The 16068-nt window shown below is 40.1% G+C and overlaps 1 protein-coding gene across 2 annotated transcripts in view; it reads left to right on the top strand.

Moving 5' to 3' along the window:
• Positions 1 to 15803, top strand: part of pdlim7 (PDZ and LIM domain 7) — a 31755-nt gene extending 15952 nt beyond the window's left edge. For both annotated transcript variants that reach the window (XM_034883529.1, XM_034883530.1), the window contains exons 4-11: positions 660 to 687; positions 1551 to 1744; positions 10811 to 10863; positions 11119 to 11362; positions 11664 to 11844; positions 11952 to 12072; positions 13945 to 14060; positions 14364 to 15803. In XM_034883529.1, the coding sequence (XP_034739420.1) occupies positions 660 to 687; positions 1551 to 1744; positions 10811 to 10863; positions 11119 to 11362; positions 11664 to 11844; positions 11952 to 12072; positions 13945 to 14060; positions 14364 to 14450 (1024 nt within the window). In that variant the 3' untranslated portion in view covers positions 14451 to 15803. The remainder of the gene's footprint in view (positions 1 to 659; positions 688 to 1550; positions 1745 to 10810; positions 10864 to 11118; positions 11363 to 11663; positions 11845 to 11951; positions 12073 to 13944; positions 14061 to 14363) is intronic.
• Positions 15804 to 16068: the final 265 nt, after the last annotated feature.

The following is a 16068-nucleotide window of genomic DNA, read 5'->3' on the forward strand; positions in this document are numbered from 1 at the left end:
ATCTGTGAGTGATTTAGATAAGTGGGTTAAACTGTGCCTGTTTAAAACCCGTCTGATCACTTGTTTGCATACCCCTTGTAAAATGGTCTCAAGCGGAGTTCCTGCAATTCCCTATTCAAGCCATAAAGCTTATATTTATAATGTTGTCTTAACTAATGGGAAGCATGGCCAAAAACTACCATGAAAGGACCCAACAAAATATTGTTCCACTAAGTTGTAATTGAAGTCACTTTGTATATTATAGATTTTGTCATTTGTAATTAAAATGTATTAGGATGTGTAATACAAGCAAGTTTAAAAGTGTTGTATTACTTGTAGTATTACTTGTTTTTTTTCAGCTTGAATAATATAATTGTATGTTGTCCAGTTTATAAAAAATAAAACCGTAATTTGGATGGAAATTCAACGTGGAGACAGCGTCTCATACACAACTTTTTTCTTTTGACTGAAACATTGCAGACTTTTGTGATGTGTAAATTACAGCGTTCAGTATTGTATCTTAAATGTGTGGAGGTGATTTTATTTTAAATGGTAAATGGACTGTATTTGTAGAGCACCTTTTCTACCTTATGACAAAGCGCTTTACAATTTGCCACTCATTCACCCATTCACACATATATTCAAACACTAATACCTGCTCCTGTCACTTCTTTTCACAGAGCTTTCAAAGCAGGGGGAGACCAGAAGGTAAGACTATATTTCTCTGAAACATTGAGCACACCTCTGTATGAACAATTGGATTCTTTGGCATGGTCTGCTACTGGACTATTGAGTTTGAAACTTCCTTTAATCATTGCTTGCAATTGGCTTCAACAGTGTGTTCTGTCACTTTGTGTTTAAATTCATCTGATTCACTCGAGTCACCTGTCAAGCTCTCAGTGTCCATGCGCTGTGCATTAGCAAAGCATCAGTGAGTTGCTAAACGAGTTGTTTGCTGGATGGAGTGTTGTGAATATTGCTTTTGGAATTTCCTGTGGTTTATTTCCTGACGCCTTGCACAATCCCTGAAGCCAAAGTAATACCGATGCATTTAGTTTCACTGTCAAACCTCTTGACAGCTACTTGACTGACTACTGTGTGAACACTACAGTGGTGTCATGAACTGCTTTGTGCTGCACCAAAGTCAATGTTCCATTTTAGTAGGTGTTCTTTTGCCGTCCATGCATTATGCCCAGGGAGAAATCTCATTAGTGAGACATGTCAGTCAAATATGACAATTTCTCAATGTGAGCATTTTGCTCTTGCCAGCAGTAGCAGATTACTCAAGCCAGTCCTTGGCAGACTGCCAACACAAATAAAATGGCTGTGCTCACACCATTTAAGCACTTCTTCCATGCACAGAGAAAAGCCTGCAGGCTTTGACAGAGCATCTCCTGAAGCCCGGACTAATCATTTGCACAAAAAAATATTATCCGGCTGCGTTGGAAGCTTGCTAAATGTAAAGCTTGGGATTGTGCAACAGCAGAAGGAACTATCACTGTGTGTCAAAAAATGTCTAACTGCATGTTGTGTGATGTGCTGCACTGTCTCCCTCTCCCACACCCCCATAGGACTCACTTTCTCCGGCTTCTGTTCAGCCAAAGTACTCCTTTGCCCCCAGCACAACCATTAACAAGATGGCGAGGCCATTTACAGCAGGTGGTAGTGCCAACTCAGGACCTGCTATTAAACCTGTGGCCTACTCCCCTAAAGTTAACACCCAGAGCTCACAGGGCCGTGCCAGTATGCAGCAGCCACAGAATGGGTAGGTGGATAAAGAAACACTATTCCCTTTGGAACCACAACGTGACTAATGTGGTTTAATGGTTCTGACGTCTCATTATTCTGGTTTTACACTAAAGAGAAAATGACTCCTTTAGGATTTCCAAACTGCATTATGTTTAGAATTGACTTCATTATATTGCCAACATTGTGTCACACATTAAGGAAACCTTCTATAAAGGATGAACATAAGAAAATGAATGCTGACTCACTGCTGGCATTATACTTAATTACTCCACTGTCTGCCAACAATGTAACAATCAAGATAGCAAGCATATGAGAACTTTTGTATAAACTTAAGACTCTGGCCATAGATCATTTGGGGAAAAGAAAGAGGTTGTCAAACCTTTTTGTGACAATTACCAAAATGATCTTGTTGGCCTTTATCATACAGATAAAAGCAAACACTTTGTTAGCAACATAGCAAGGGATGTTTAGCTGACACATGTAATTCAAGCTGGCTTCCTCCAGCTGAAAGACCTCTACAGTGGAATGTATTGAATGCTAACAGTTTTACAGAGATTAGTGAAGGATGTGTTGATAATCAGTAGTTTGAAGGCCCGATATATATGTTTGTTTGGTTCTATTTTTGGCAACTGTAGATTAAGGATTTATTTTTGTAGATATGTGCATATTTTAGAGAGAGAGAGACCCTTTTGAGAAATGTATATTTTCTTGCAAAACAACTCAATTTTCAAACTGATTTGCTTTTTCAAGAGAGGAGTTATTGACTGATTATTGCTTGTATCTTGCTTTTCCAGCAAGTCGTATGTTGCAAAGAAATTGCAACATTTTTAAATCCAGTATTTTTCAGCTTTTAGAAGCTGTGTTTGTCACAGTACTCGCTCTGTCACTTTGGTTCCTCTTTGTAAAATATCGCGTTAGTCAGAAGTCATACCTCCAAAAATATAATAAATTACATCTCTCGGTTTACTTTATGCTTAAACGTAATATACTCATGGCCATGTCACCAGCAACATCATTATATTTTGGATTTGTATTTTTAACCAAATTCCATGATTCTCTCTGGATTTACTTAAATGATAGTGCCATACAGCTAGGTTGTTGCATCACAGTAGTAATGATGGAAAATCTCTATCATGGTGCATCTTTTTTTTTTAAATGAGTGGAATTCATATTTACGGGCCAAGTTAAAGCTACTTAACCAACTCTTAGCTACTTAACCAATTCTGAAATGGAGCCCATCGGTGTCCCTCAAGTAAAGATACATTCTGCTGTGCTAGAAAAGTCAATCTTCAGTCTCTTCTTGAAAATGTGAGGACTTCTGGTCTTTTGGTTATAAATTATTGAAGAAAAACAAACAAAATAGTAACTAGGAATGTTTTGAAGCTGTTGTAATTCTGCTTTCATCTCTGCTGTGTATTGAAATGAAGTTACTGCTCCCATGATCAGAGTCTTGCTGCTATAATTACATAGAGTAATTGTCAGAATCCTCCAGTTGTTATTTTTTTTTATTTTTTACAAGGATCCCAGGAATGGATGAAAACACATTTTAAATAATCCAGAAAGTAGAAGTATGGCATGAAATTATGTAGGATAGGCCAGTCTGGTTCCTGTAATTTGGGTCATGGTAGTGGTTGCCTGGTCATTGGTGAGATGTGGCCTGTTGCTGTATTAAGCCTCACTTATATAAAAAAAAAGAAGCTTTTACTGCCCTGGTTCTGGATTATTTATGCAGCCATACTTGTTTCTCTGCAGGCCTCATGGTTGTGAGGTTTCTGTGCACATCGCTGAAACCCATTCCTCTGGCCATTTTTTGGAGGAATAGCACCTAATTATAACTCTCAGCTCACTTTTGATGAAAACATTGTTGGATCTCTCCGGACAGTTAAACGTTCAATGCAAGCAGCATATGTCTAGTGTGCCTAGGCCTGTCGGATTGAAACAGATTTTGTGTGTTGTTTGTACAAACTTTGTCTGACATCATGATGCGTCAATGCTGTGGCATTCATCGTTGTTGACGGGGTTTCAGAGTTTTTTTTTTGCCAAACGCTACAGCCATTTACATAATCGTAAAGCATGTGTGCACACGGGTGAGCGGAGTGCTGGGCAAAGGGTTTGTGCCAAATGGACCGAGTCATCTTGGAACAGGGGGACAATAGATGATTTGACATAGAAACAATACTGTCTTTCTCACAGAGCTTGTTGATAACGGCATGTCTCATGGCACCTTTTGCTAGATTTTTGCATTTTTGGTCTTTTGTTGTGTACAACCTCTCTGCCATATATTGCCATGTTCTGGTTTTCCATCTGTTTACTCAAATGCTAAACTCTGACCTCTTAATCTCATTTTCTGTTTTGCTCTTTTCTCTTAACGCCACAGATGGAAACTCTTGAGAAGTTAGTATATCTCTCTTTTTGTCTTAACAGTCAAGACAAAATATTTGTCATTCACACTCAAATCATTGCCATCCTTTATTCCGGTGGTTCCCAACCTTGTGATCTTTTTTCGTGTGCCTGCAGCCCCTCACTGTTTGCATATGTTTACTGGTTGTGAGCAATTGTGATTTAAACATAAAATAATTATAATAGTAATGATTTTATATTTGAATAACTTAAAATGATTCACTAATTTACAAGGGAAAAAAGGCAAAGATTAGAGGAACGACCAAGAACCTCAGGTTTATATTGCAATGCATTGTGGGGGACCCTATCTCCAGGTTGGGAACCACTGTTCATACAATGTATGAATAACTATTTCCTCATAATTCATCAGTTAAACAAAATCATTTACCATCTCACTATTTATACTTGACAGTTTATTTTTTTATTTTTTTTATTTGCAATCAGGACAAAACTAGAAATGTCTAAAAGCTTTAACTCTTTATTCATTTTCCTTCTATCATCTGTCTCTCCTCTGTTAACTTAATACAATCTGTCTTTATGTGGTCTTTGGTCTATTCTGCAGGGGTGAAGCAACTTACTTTGATGATGTGTACCAAGAGTCCAAGTAAGGGCCAGCTGCATGCAGGCTGGTTTGTCAGCTTATTAGGTTAATGTGGCAAGGCTAGATGAGAGAAGCGCTAAAGGTCTTGGGTAAATTCACAGATACAGTTTACAGAACACAGATGCAACACACAAAACCAGTTCATTACTAACCTCTTCATCCTCCTTCTTTTTGATAAATGCATACTGCAGTTGACCTGCAACCCTGTTAGCGCAATATGTTGGAAATGAAAAGCAATATTTTGGACTGCTGTCAATCCAATTGAAAGCTTTAATATGTAGTGAAACATTCCACAAACTGCCTGGGTTTCTCCCATTAATTCTAATAATGAAAGTTATAAATTGGATCTCTAATGTGTTCATGTACATTTATGAGCGTCTACAGTGGGCCCATGAGAAATCTAAGTAATGGATATGCATTAGCCCGCTTATTGCGAGACCGTGATGCTGAGCATTAGGTATTGCATGATCTGTTCAGGACGTCCTCAATTTCTAAAGCCACCTGATTAGCTTGGTTGGTGTGGATGGGGTAGTCCCTAGATGGGATTGTGTTAACTGCGCCTGCTGCCGCTGGGTGTGTGTGTGTGTAGGCACGGCCTCAGGATGGACAACCTGCCCTGTTTTATCCCCAACGACCGCAGCAAGAAGAGGCTGATCCAGGACACTGAAGACTGGCAGCCCCGCACCGGCACCACCCAGTCCCGCTCCTTCCGTATCCTGGCCCAGCTCACAGGCACCGACTTCAGTAAGTCGGGGACCAGGTCTGGCATACTCGGGATCGAGACAACAGAGAGGGATGGGTTAGGGGTGGGCTTCTCTGGCAGTCACGATCAGGTGTAGGTGCTGGCCTGTGACTGAACAGTTGACCTGCTGTGATCCAATAATTATGAGGATCCGTGAGAGTGACTGCAGCGTGAGTGACACACGAAAGGTGGATAATAGTTGTCCATTTTTTTGGCTGTGGAGAGGTTCCTCAACTGTCGGGTTGCTGCCGTCTTCAATGACAGTGATTTTCTAATGACTGTAACTAGTCTGACAAACGGATCTACATGTTTTATTAGAACAGAGAGCTGTATAGGAACGGCACCATTTAATGTATACTATAACGTACCGTGTTTGGGTTGCCACAGGATCAGCTGTCTATTTGTCTGTGACGAGCACCTTCTTTATCAGTAAGGCGTGCTAATGTGTGTTTCTCCTGGATCTCTCAGTGCAGGACCCAGATGATGAAATCATGAAGAGGTCCAGGTAAAAGCTTAAGCATCATTGCTTTGAACACGTGTCGTCCTCCTCGGTCACAAGTGTTTGTGCGCTTGTGTGTTGAAGCTTGTTTGGCAATACTTTTAGAAATGATCTCAACTTTTAAACCTTCTTTTAGTTTTTTGTAGTAATTGGAATATAGCTGCTCTGAATACTGGCATGTGTGGTGTGGTTTGTACAGCCTTGTTATTTGAACATTCATCTTAACTGCGTCATGGCATAGTTGTTTTTAAAAAAGAAAATTAAGGAATCATTCAAAATTGGGCAAATTCGCTTCTTTGCTTTCTAGCTGTGAGATAGATTGGAAGATGTAGACCATCTTCATGTCTGTACTGCAGCTAATAAGCCAGCCTCCGGTTAGCTTAACTTAACATAATGACTGGAAACAGGGAAAATTGCTAACCTGTGTCTGTCCACCAATGGACTATTTCTCAGCAGAGCACATTAACTCCCTGGAGTGCTGTCGTCATCATCGAGAGATTTCCAGGCAACCAGCAGAGACTCTGCAGACTGTGCCCCGCTAAGAAATTGTACAACACATGATGGCCCTTGAAACCACAATGTGTTATTTTTACACTTTGGTTTTTGTGTGGTAAAAGAACATGTTAATAAGTGAGCTTAACATGTGCTGTAGATGGATTTTGTTACCTCCCAACAGAGCCGGGTTAGCTGTTTCCAGTCTTTGTTCTAAGCTAAGCCACTGTCTCCCGGCTGTAACTTCATATTTAACAAACTGCTAGGATTTTCTCCTAACTCTTCAAGAAAGTGTATAAGCGTATCTCGCCAAACTTCGAAATTCTTCCTCTACTTTCATTTGCCTTCCAGACCTTCTAATACCCCTATTTTGTTCTTTGGTGTTTCACTTGTTTTATTGCTTTGCTACTTTTTCACCTTTTGCGTGTGTACTCCACTTTCTGCTTTCTCATGCTCTCTTTCTTTCATTTATTCTCTCCCCTACAATCTATTTCCTTCCTGTCTACCTCTCTTTCATATCTGTTGCTTGCGATCAGGGAAAAGTTCCTCACTGAGATTCAGAGCCCCCGCTATGCCCGTCTGAGGGATTGGCACCACGACAGGTCTGCCCGTGCCCTCAATATCAAATCCTGAGCGGCATCCTAGACGCCATGGGATGCAGAGCCTGCTAGCGATAGCCGCACCGCAACGACTACGTGACAAAGACGCCGAAGATAGCCGACCTTCCAATGCAGTTCACAATTCCTCTTTCAGATACAGATGGGGGTGAAATAGAAGTTTGGGAGAAAAAAGGAAGAAATGTAAACCCAAAAATTGAAGAAACAAAGCCTAGATGATAAAGCCCAAAGTTGAACAATGCATACTGAGCCTAAGTGTAAGATTTCCCTCTGAATCTCCGACTTGATGTTTGTTGACATCACTGTGGACCACTGTGTCTGTGGCCCTATTTTCCATTTCCCACTGCGTTACTTGGAGTTAAGCGGTGGGAAGGTGGGAAAGGGGGTCTCAGCAGTGGGAAGCGCCTTTCTGTTCGTTATTCTTCTTTTGATTGTGAAGTTCAGACCCTCCTTTGATCTCTGTCTGTCTCTTTCTATCACGCTCTGTCTCTTTCCATTTATTGAGTTCTCCATCCTTTAGGGTTTTCATTTGTGATTTCCCCCCTCCCGCTCCCCCCTCATCTAGTAGGCTTCTCTAAACATTAAGAAAGAAAAGGAAGATAAATCTGTACTTTTTTTTTTTCTGCTGTCCTCAAAAATATAAAACCTCTGAAAAAAGCAGCTCTTGCTTCTCTGTCCTTTCTTCTGTGTTCAATTTCTTTGTGTTTGTTCACTAATTAAGGATACATCTCTTGATATTCAACTATTACTTCTCTTACTTCTTTCTTAGCTGAGCTGCAACAATTTCTAGTGTACTGAACAAAAAGGATTATGTAGAAGCAATGGTTTTCTTAGAATTTATGCAGATCTGAATTAATGGGGTGACTTCTCAAAGATCAGAGTTCAAGGTTTACTTTTATTGCCTCAAAGAGAAAACCTGCAGTCAAGCATAAAAACAACGAATGGGTAAACACGCATAAAGCAGTAAAACATCATAAAATGCAGAGGTGCACAGCGAGGAATTGCAGCCTCTAGTCTAAGATTAGACAATATTTAAAACATCAAAAGACCACTCTTATAATATTTAGAGTTCAGTAGAGTAATTGCTGCAGTGGAGTAGTGTTTGACTGTGATTTATTTTGCTTTTTTTATGATTTATTGATTTGTTTTAACGTACGGACATTTATTTTGCTTTTGAAGCACTTTGTGACTGTCTGTTATAGGTATCATGTAAATAAACTATAGTTGCACACTAGACTTTTATGTAAAATAACTTTTCATCAATACCAGTATCTTGTTAGTTAGGCACCATGTATCACATTTATATGTATAAAAAAGAAAATGACAACTTGAAACTATTCAAAGGTACAAAATGTACTTTTGCCTTTAGGTGGCCAGAAGAAAACTGTGGGATGGTTGAGGTGACGCTGCCTAATGGGTTGTGATCGCAACATGAATGAGACGTGCTCTTTCTTGCATACTGTAGTTCAAAGAAATAATGAATTAAATAGCAGCAGGAAACTAGAAACAAGTCACATGGAAAAAATAGAAATGGGTATTTCTTTCACATACAGAAAACTGGAAATGAGGTAAAGACTATACTAATAATACTTGGCAGTATTACCAAATATAAAATCATTAAACAAGTGACTGTATAAAGTGCCTAAAATTAAACTAGTCCTAACTATCCAGACAGCAAGCAGACACTCATCTCGCAATTAATGTCAAATCTGTCACGTTAGATGGAGTCAACCGCCAAAACCAGGTGGAGACAAGCTAGCAGATAACGATGACAAACAAAGAATTGTGCAATAGTTAAAGGGAAAAATATCACTTTTAACATGCCAAAACTACAGCCTGCATACATTAATTGCAACATTATAGTTTTCTCGACATGATACGCCTAATAAGGATCGAGGGATGACAGAAAGAGCTTGTTTGCCACATTAAAATCAGCCAAAAGCCTTATTAGACATGTGCCACCATTGTTTCACATTTTGTCAGTTGTCACAGACGGGTTCTTGCAGAGTTGCATCACTTTTACCTCCACACAGTGGAGGGGGGACATGTCAGTGGCTTCTTGCTCACTCTAAAATCAAATACATGCTCGTTTCCCTGTCGGATGTTGAGCTGCCAACAAACTCCTACTTTCCTCATTGCTCAAGTCGATGCACCCTGCAGGAGAGGAAGATAAAAAAACATAGGTGAATCTGAAATATGAGGTGTAAAGACTGAACAGGAAATGTTCCATGGGAATATTGGGGTGCTGCTTTGCAGCCTGTCCAAAACTCTAATGTGCATCTCTCTGAGGCAAAAAAACAAACACCCCCTCCTGTCTGCACAGTCTGTGCACCTGCATCACACTGAGCAGGAGGGGGAGGAGGATGTTAAAAGCAGTGAAAATGTCAAGAACACATGATCCAGGCCGCTCCAGGTGGGAATAAGCAGCTGTAGAGGATGTACTCTACTTTGCACCTGCAACCTTCACCAGAGGGAGGTGCAGCCAGACACGCCTCAGAGACGCGTTTGAGGAGTCGGCGCTACACGCCTGTTGTCATGTAGGGCAGCACAGCAAGGGAGCGGAGCCGGGGCCGCTGTGTTGACCACGATGTGTTTTAGAGAGATGTTGGGGTCCCAGAAGGCTTGTCAGTGATTGGGGGTTAAGGGCAGCTGACCTGGGGTCTGTGTGTCAAACGGGTTTGCCCTGTCCTTTGTTTGACCCGGCTGCCAGAGATCCTTCTCATCCAGCCTGCTCTCTTCCTTTCACTCTGTTTTGCTTTAGTTTCTTTCCACAAATCTGGTAAGGACGGGGTGGCTTACCTTCTTTAATTTAGAAAGATTTAACTTCCTCTCTGTCACTAGCCCTGCAAGCCATCTTATTTTTTGTATTTATTTTTTAGAGTATGCTGTTGGAAAGTAGCCAACTGTTTTTTTGTGTTTAGTTGTTTGGCTACACAAGGAGTATAATTGATAGGCAGACATAACCTGATACAGGCGATGCTGAACAAGGGTGTGGCAGTGAAATTCATTTCACATTTTCTTCTTTTTCCTTGCAAATAAGAAATGATTTCATCATCTTTCATTAGTGTATTGTAGATGGCACAGTTGATGATGTAAACAAGATAGATGCCAAAGGCGGTGTTCAATTTTTTCCCAAGATAAGACATCTCCACAGCTCACTTTCTTTCCTCAGAAGTGTTTTTTTGTCTTCTCAGTCATGGTTTAAAGATTTTCCGAATATAGTGACACTTGCTGGCGGTAACAGTTCTTACGTTTTTGAAATGTAGGAAAAGGTCTTTATTTCAGCACTCCTGCACATGCAGGCTTGAGGTGATTTACGCTTCCAAATCTGACAGTTTCCTGTTATCTAACTTTGCCTGTGAGTGACGTCAGTCCATCCAAGATGTTCCGATTTCTGATTGCTCTCATTAGCGTAGTGGCTCTTTCATGTCTTTACCGAATGCACACCACGTTATATAGTGTTTAGCATTGATCATTTGAAATGCGTGATTGATTTAGTCTCACAAAGGCTTGTTATTATGTAAAATGTCCTGCAAATCAATTCCAATTCTATTAGTGTATATTATATAGTGTTCACCTGAATCTATACCACTCTTAACCAGCGTGTCTTTCCACAACAGGTGACAAACCTTATATTATGATGATTCACACATTAATAATCTGTGGCACAACTCAATGGAGACAGGTGTGTGTTTGTCTCCTTTTTCTAATTAGTCATTTTCTCCACACAGCCTTGAGCCAACTCCCTCACCTACCAAGGCCCAGGCAGCAGCTAAACCAGATGGTGAGTCTTTGCTCCTGCTGATGCGTGTAAAGAACCCCAGTAGCATCCAGTGGAGGTTCTGCTAATAGATTCCTATTAAGTTTCAATGCATGAGCGTCAGCAGCAACAACGTGATGCCCAAAACTGTTACAACATGCACCTGGAGGGAGCGTGTATATTAATTAAAGAAAGTGTCCCCCACCCATTGTAAAAAAGAAAAAATAAAAAAAAAAAAAGTCTTATGACTCCCAAACAAATCTCTTTTTTCTGGCCCAGGCTCCAAGACTGCAGTTTCGGCAACAGGCAGTTCAGGTCCTTCCTCTCGACCGCCGTGGGTCACTGACCCTAATTTTGCCGACCGCTATCGCCCGGACAAGACCAGCACCATCGTGACCCAGCACCAGCAGCCGATCCAGCCGACGCCTATGCAGAACCGCAGCTCCATCCTGCAGGCAGCGCAGCAGGCACCTGAAGACAGCGGGAGGACCCCGCTATGTGGTGCCTGCAACAAAATCATAAGGTGAGACCGCACCGCCACATCAATGGAGACAGTTTGAATAATTTCACTGGAATAAAATACATTCAAGTTCTGGCAAATTTAGTCAGTCAGCTAATTAACAGTCTGGAGACATCTTGTGATCAGTGAAGACAAGCATTATCTTGACTTTGTAATAATTTAAAACTCATTTCACAGATAATAAAGAAACCTTAGTTGTTATTCTGGTCACTTTTGCAAGAAAACAGAGGAACTATTCTCAACAAGGAAAGGAACAAAGTTTTTGTGTGTGTGTGTGTGTGTGTGTGTGTGTGTGTATGTCCAGGGGTCGGTACCTGGTAGCGCTGGGTCGTTCTTGGCACCCGGAGGAGTTTACGTGTTCACAGTGTAAGGCGGTCCTGGATGAGGGGGGCTTCTTTGAGGAGAGAGGGTCTGTCTACTGTACCAAGTGCCACGATAACCGGTATGCTCCTAACTGCGCCAAGTGCAAAAAGAAGATTACAGGGGTAAGAACGGCACTATTACTGAAAACACAAACCAGTTTCACAGATGGTGATTTTTCTGTGCAAAAAAACTATACGAATGTGGTACAACCTTTTCTCCTTTTTATCAGGAAATCATGCATGCTCTGAAGATGACCTACCATGTTCAGTGTTTCAAGTGTGCAGCCTGCAAGACTCCCATCAGGAACCAAGCCTTTTACATGGAGGAGGGGGAACCCTACTGTGAGAAAGGTAAGTCATTGGATGAAAGCTGATTGACTGGTTTTTCCGGACATACAATACTATGACGTTTTTTTGACAGACTTCACTATGACCTTGTTTGACATGCTGTACTATGCCTTTCTATCACTTTTTTAAACTTACTATACTATGACTTTTTAATTTTTTCGACATTACCTTTTTTATCACTTTTTTCAACTTAGTATACTATGACAAATCTACGGTATTCTATAATTTCTTTTAATCACTTTTTCGACCCACTTTACCATGACTTTTTTTAAGAACTTTTTTCAACATGCTATACTATGACATTTCTCGACTTAGTATACTATGACATTTTTATCATTTTTTTAAAATAAACTATTACTCCTCACTTTTTTGACATACAATACTATGACTTTTTAAGACATGCTATACTATGACTTTTTATCACTTTTTTCTACATACTATGCCTTATTTATCACATTTTTCAACATACTGTACTATGATTTTTTTCATCGCTTCTTTCAAAATACTATACCATGACTTATTTATGACTTTTTTCAACATACTATATTATCTGACTTATCACTTTTTTGACATACTATACTATGACATTTTTTATTACATTTTCCGACATGCTATACTATGACCTTATCATTTGTGACATACTGTACTGACTTTTTTCCGACATGGTAAACTATGACTTTTTCCGACATGCTATGCTAAGACTTTTTTCAACACACTATGAATTTTACTACTATAGCATACATTTTTTTTAATTATTTTTTAATAATATGAAACACATCTGCACCCAAGAATCTAACAAGACACCCTGCCACGCGGCATTCATTTTGTGATTATTCTTATTTGAAAAAATATGTCATTTCCTTTTACGTTAAATGGATGCCATAGCCAAGTACACTGTGGTTCATGGTGCATAACATAAGCTTGGGTACAAATAACGAAAAATACAGGTTATTTTCTGATAAATTTGTTTCTTTTGAGAAAAATTATGGCAGTGTGTTCCCTCCAGTTTAGCTTAAATCATGTTTATTTTTTATTTTTTTATCAAGCTATTTGTAAAACATTGCTTTGCTGTGGGGTTTGGCGTGGGCCTACATCATGAATCTCTTGGCGCATACAACAGTCAATCATATAATGTGATGTTTTCATCTGCTATAATCTATTTAGCTCCAGTTTACTTCATACATTTCTCTATTGGATTTTATGAATGGCGTGTGCTCTTCTATTATGCTGTAAATGATTTAGCGGGCCGCATGTCTCTCGCTTACTACTGAGGCTCGCTGCTTTATCAGAGGCGAAGCCAGAACCCGAGTACTCATACTCTGAATAATGCCTTTAGCTCTGTTAAACATTCTGCTGTCTCAGCATCTTTCAGGGATTGCACACGTCTAACCCACTCACTCTTGAGAAGCAGCATCATAACCTGACACTTTCCCCAGAGTCCTTGTGATGAAAGAGACTGGCAAATCTAGTATCTAAAGCAATTTCACCTCATCCTAATCCCTCCCTTCCACTCTGGAAAAGCACTAACGTACAGCGGCTGGACAAAATAACACAAACAGCAAAGGTGTGTGTGTGTGTGTGTGTGTGTGTGTGTGTGTGTGTGTGTGTGTGTGTGTGTGTGTGTGTGTGTGTGTGTGTGTGTGTGTGTGTGTGTGTGTGTGTGTGTGTGTGTGTGTGTGTGTGTGTGTGTGTGTGTGTGTTCCATAACATCCTATAAAGGTTAAGAGATGTTTACGTAAGGTGGTTGTTGAAGGCCATGGGCGATGCTTGATTTGATTTTGAGGATGATACAAGCTCTTTGTAATGAACTTAGTTCTAATGGGTATTCCACAAATCTCTGCCACTCACCACCTCCCCTCACCTTTCTCTCTCCAGACTATGAAAAGATGTTTGGCACCAAATGCCATGGCTGTGACTTTAAGATAGATGCCGGCGATCGGTTTCTGGAGGCCTTGGGGTACAGCTGGCACGATACGTGCTTCGTCTGTGCTGTAAGTCATTTTGATTGATATGGCTCTCTGTGGAGCTCTCTTTGGCAAATCTCTTCTCGCTGTCCCAACGACAATGCTGCCTGAAAAATCTGCCTCCATCTCTGAACCTCAAGTTGCTCTCTATCACCTGCAGTCTGTCACTTTCTCCATCTTTGTCATTCTGTGAAAAAAACTGAAAGTAAATGCAGTCAAGTCAATAATATAAGCCATCTCTGGCCAGTAGAAAACACAATGTTAAGGTCTGAGATCTACTCTGTGCTGGTTTCCCAATCTGTCTCTCTCTGTCTCCTTTCATCTTTAAAGCTCTGCCAAATCAACCTGGAGGGGAAGACGTTCTACTCGAAGAAGGATAAGCCCCTGTGCAAAGGCCATGCCTTTGCTCCAGTGTGAGAGAGTGAGCGAGCTTCATCTTCAGAGGAATTAACACTTCCCTCTCTCCCTACTCTTTACCACACTCAGCCCTCCGGCACACTTGTACACACTCTACATCTCTTATTTGCCAGCCACACACCTAGTTACACTTAGTCTTTTTTTCTATCCTACTGACTTTTAAACATTTGAGGCTTACTGTTAGCTTTACGCGTTACTTCACTGTGCTAATAGGACAGTTCACATGATACCGCCTGTAATACCAATTGCTGTGTTGTATAACTGGAAGTAGTCAAGGAATTGTTTCATTTCATCACTAACTTGTCATAGTCAGATCAAACATTAAAAAGTGCAGCTGCAGTTTGTCTGGATTCAATTGTAGTTAGTACTCTACAGATCTCATCCTCGTTCAGTCTGAAGTAAGATCAAGTCAGTATCTTCCAAGTTGGAGGAGTCATTTAGCCTTTAATAATCTCACAAACTGCAGTAATAATCTGCCCATACTCCCGTACTAGAGTGCTGAGAAGTGGTGACCCCATTCAGGACACTGGCACTCTGACTCTTACTGCAGTGCTTATTGACATAATGGGGGTCCAGTCAAGCAGAAAAGGGGGGTGTACCATTTCTGCTTGACTGGACCCCTGCACGTCTACAGAAGCACTAGCTGCAGTATGTGCTCTTAATCTGCCAGAACCTAATGAGAAATGAAGTAGTTAATAACCGTAACTGTGAGTCATGTAATAATCCTCAATTGATCAAATTTTAATAGTGAGATGTGTGGGTGACAAAAAGAAAATGCTATTCTTGTTTTAAATGTCAAAGCTTTTGCAATTATCATTTATTGGACATTTTAAAGAGATAGTCGGTACTCCTGTCCGCATCTGTAAACTAGCGGCGTGCTAACTGTCATCTCCTGTGATACACTGACTATGGATAAGTACCTCACACAACCCCACTCCTAAATAGCAGAACTATCCCTTTAATGTAGGGAAAAAAACTAATTTAGATTGTGTCCCCCATGTTACTATATGATATTGTGATTATTCCTTAGAATACTTTCAAGTCATGGTGAATTTGTATTTAAGTTTCAGAATGGGCCTGTAATCTTTTTTTTCATAGCTTTTGGACAATAAAATATTTTAGTAATGCCCAGCGCTGGGCAGAACACTGAGCTGACATGTTCTTTTGAGGTGAACTCATTTGCAAGATTTTCTATTGACTGACGTTTTCGCTGTCCCCCAACAAGGTCAATGGACTTTCTGATGTTTTCTCTCTGTTTTGTTGTGAATATTATAAGTGCTTTTAACAGCTGTTGTAACCACGAGCCTAGTGAATCCTTACAATGTTGATGTAGAAATAAATAATTTTACAATAGCCATTTAGTAATTAGTCGTCTGAATTAAGTCTTCTTTTATTCCAGATGTTAACTATGTTGAACAAATAGTTGTAGCCCTATGCTACACTAATCCGGCTGACATTTTCATCAAAAAAATCATTAAACCAGTGTTTTCCAAAATATTCCTTCAAACATTTTATAGTCAGGGATGTTGAAGCCTGACACTGTAAAACAAACCCGTTGATCCTGTCACATTTAGTAGTGATGTTTATAATCAACACCAGTTCATGTTTCAAGTGAAAG

This window comes from Etheostoma cragini, chromosome 10 (genome assembly GCF_013103735.1).
Source record: "Etheostoma cragini isolate CJK2018 chromosome 10, CSU_Ecrag_1.0, whole genome shotgun sequence".
In the NCBI taxonomy this organism is placed as follows: Eukaryota; Metazoa; Chordata; class Actinopteri; order Perciformes; family Percidae; genus Etheostoma; species Etheostoma cragini.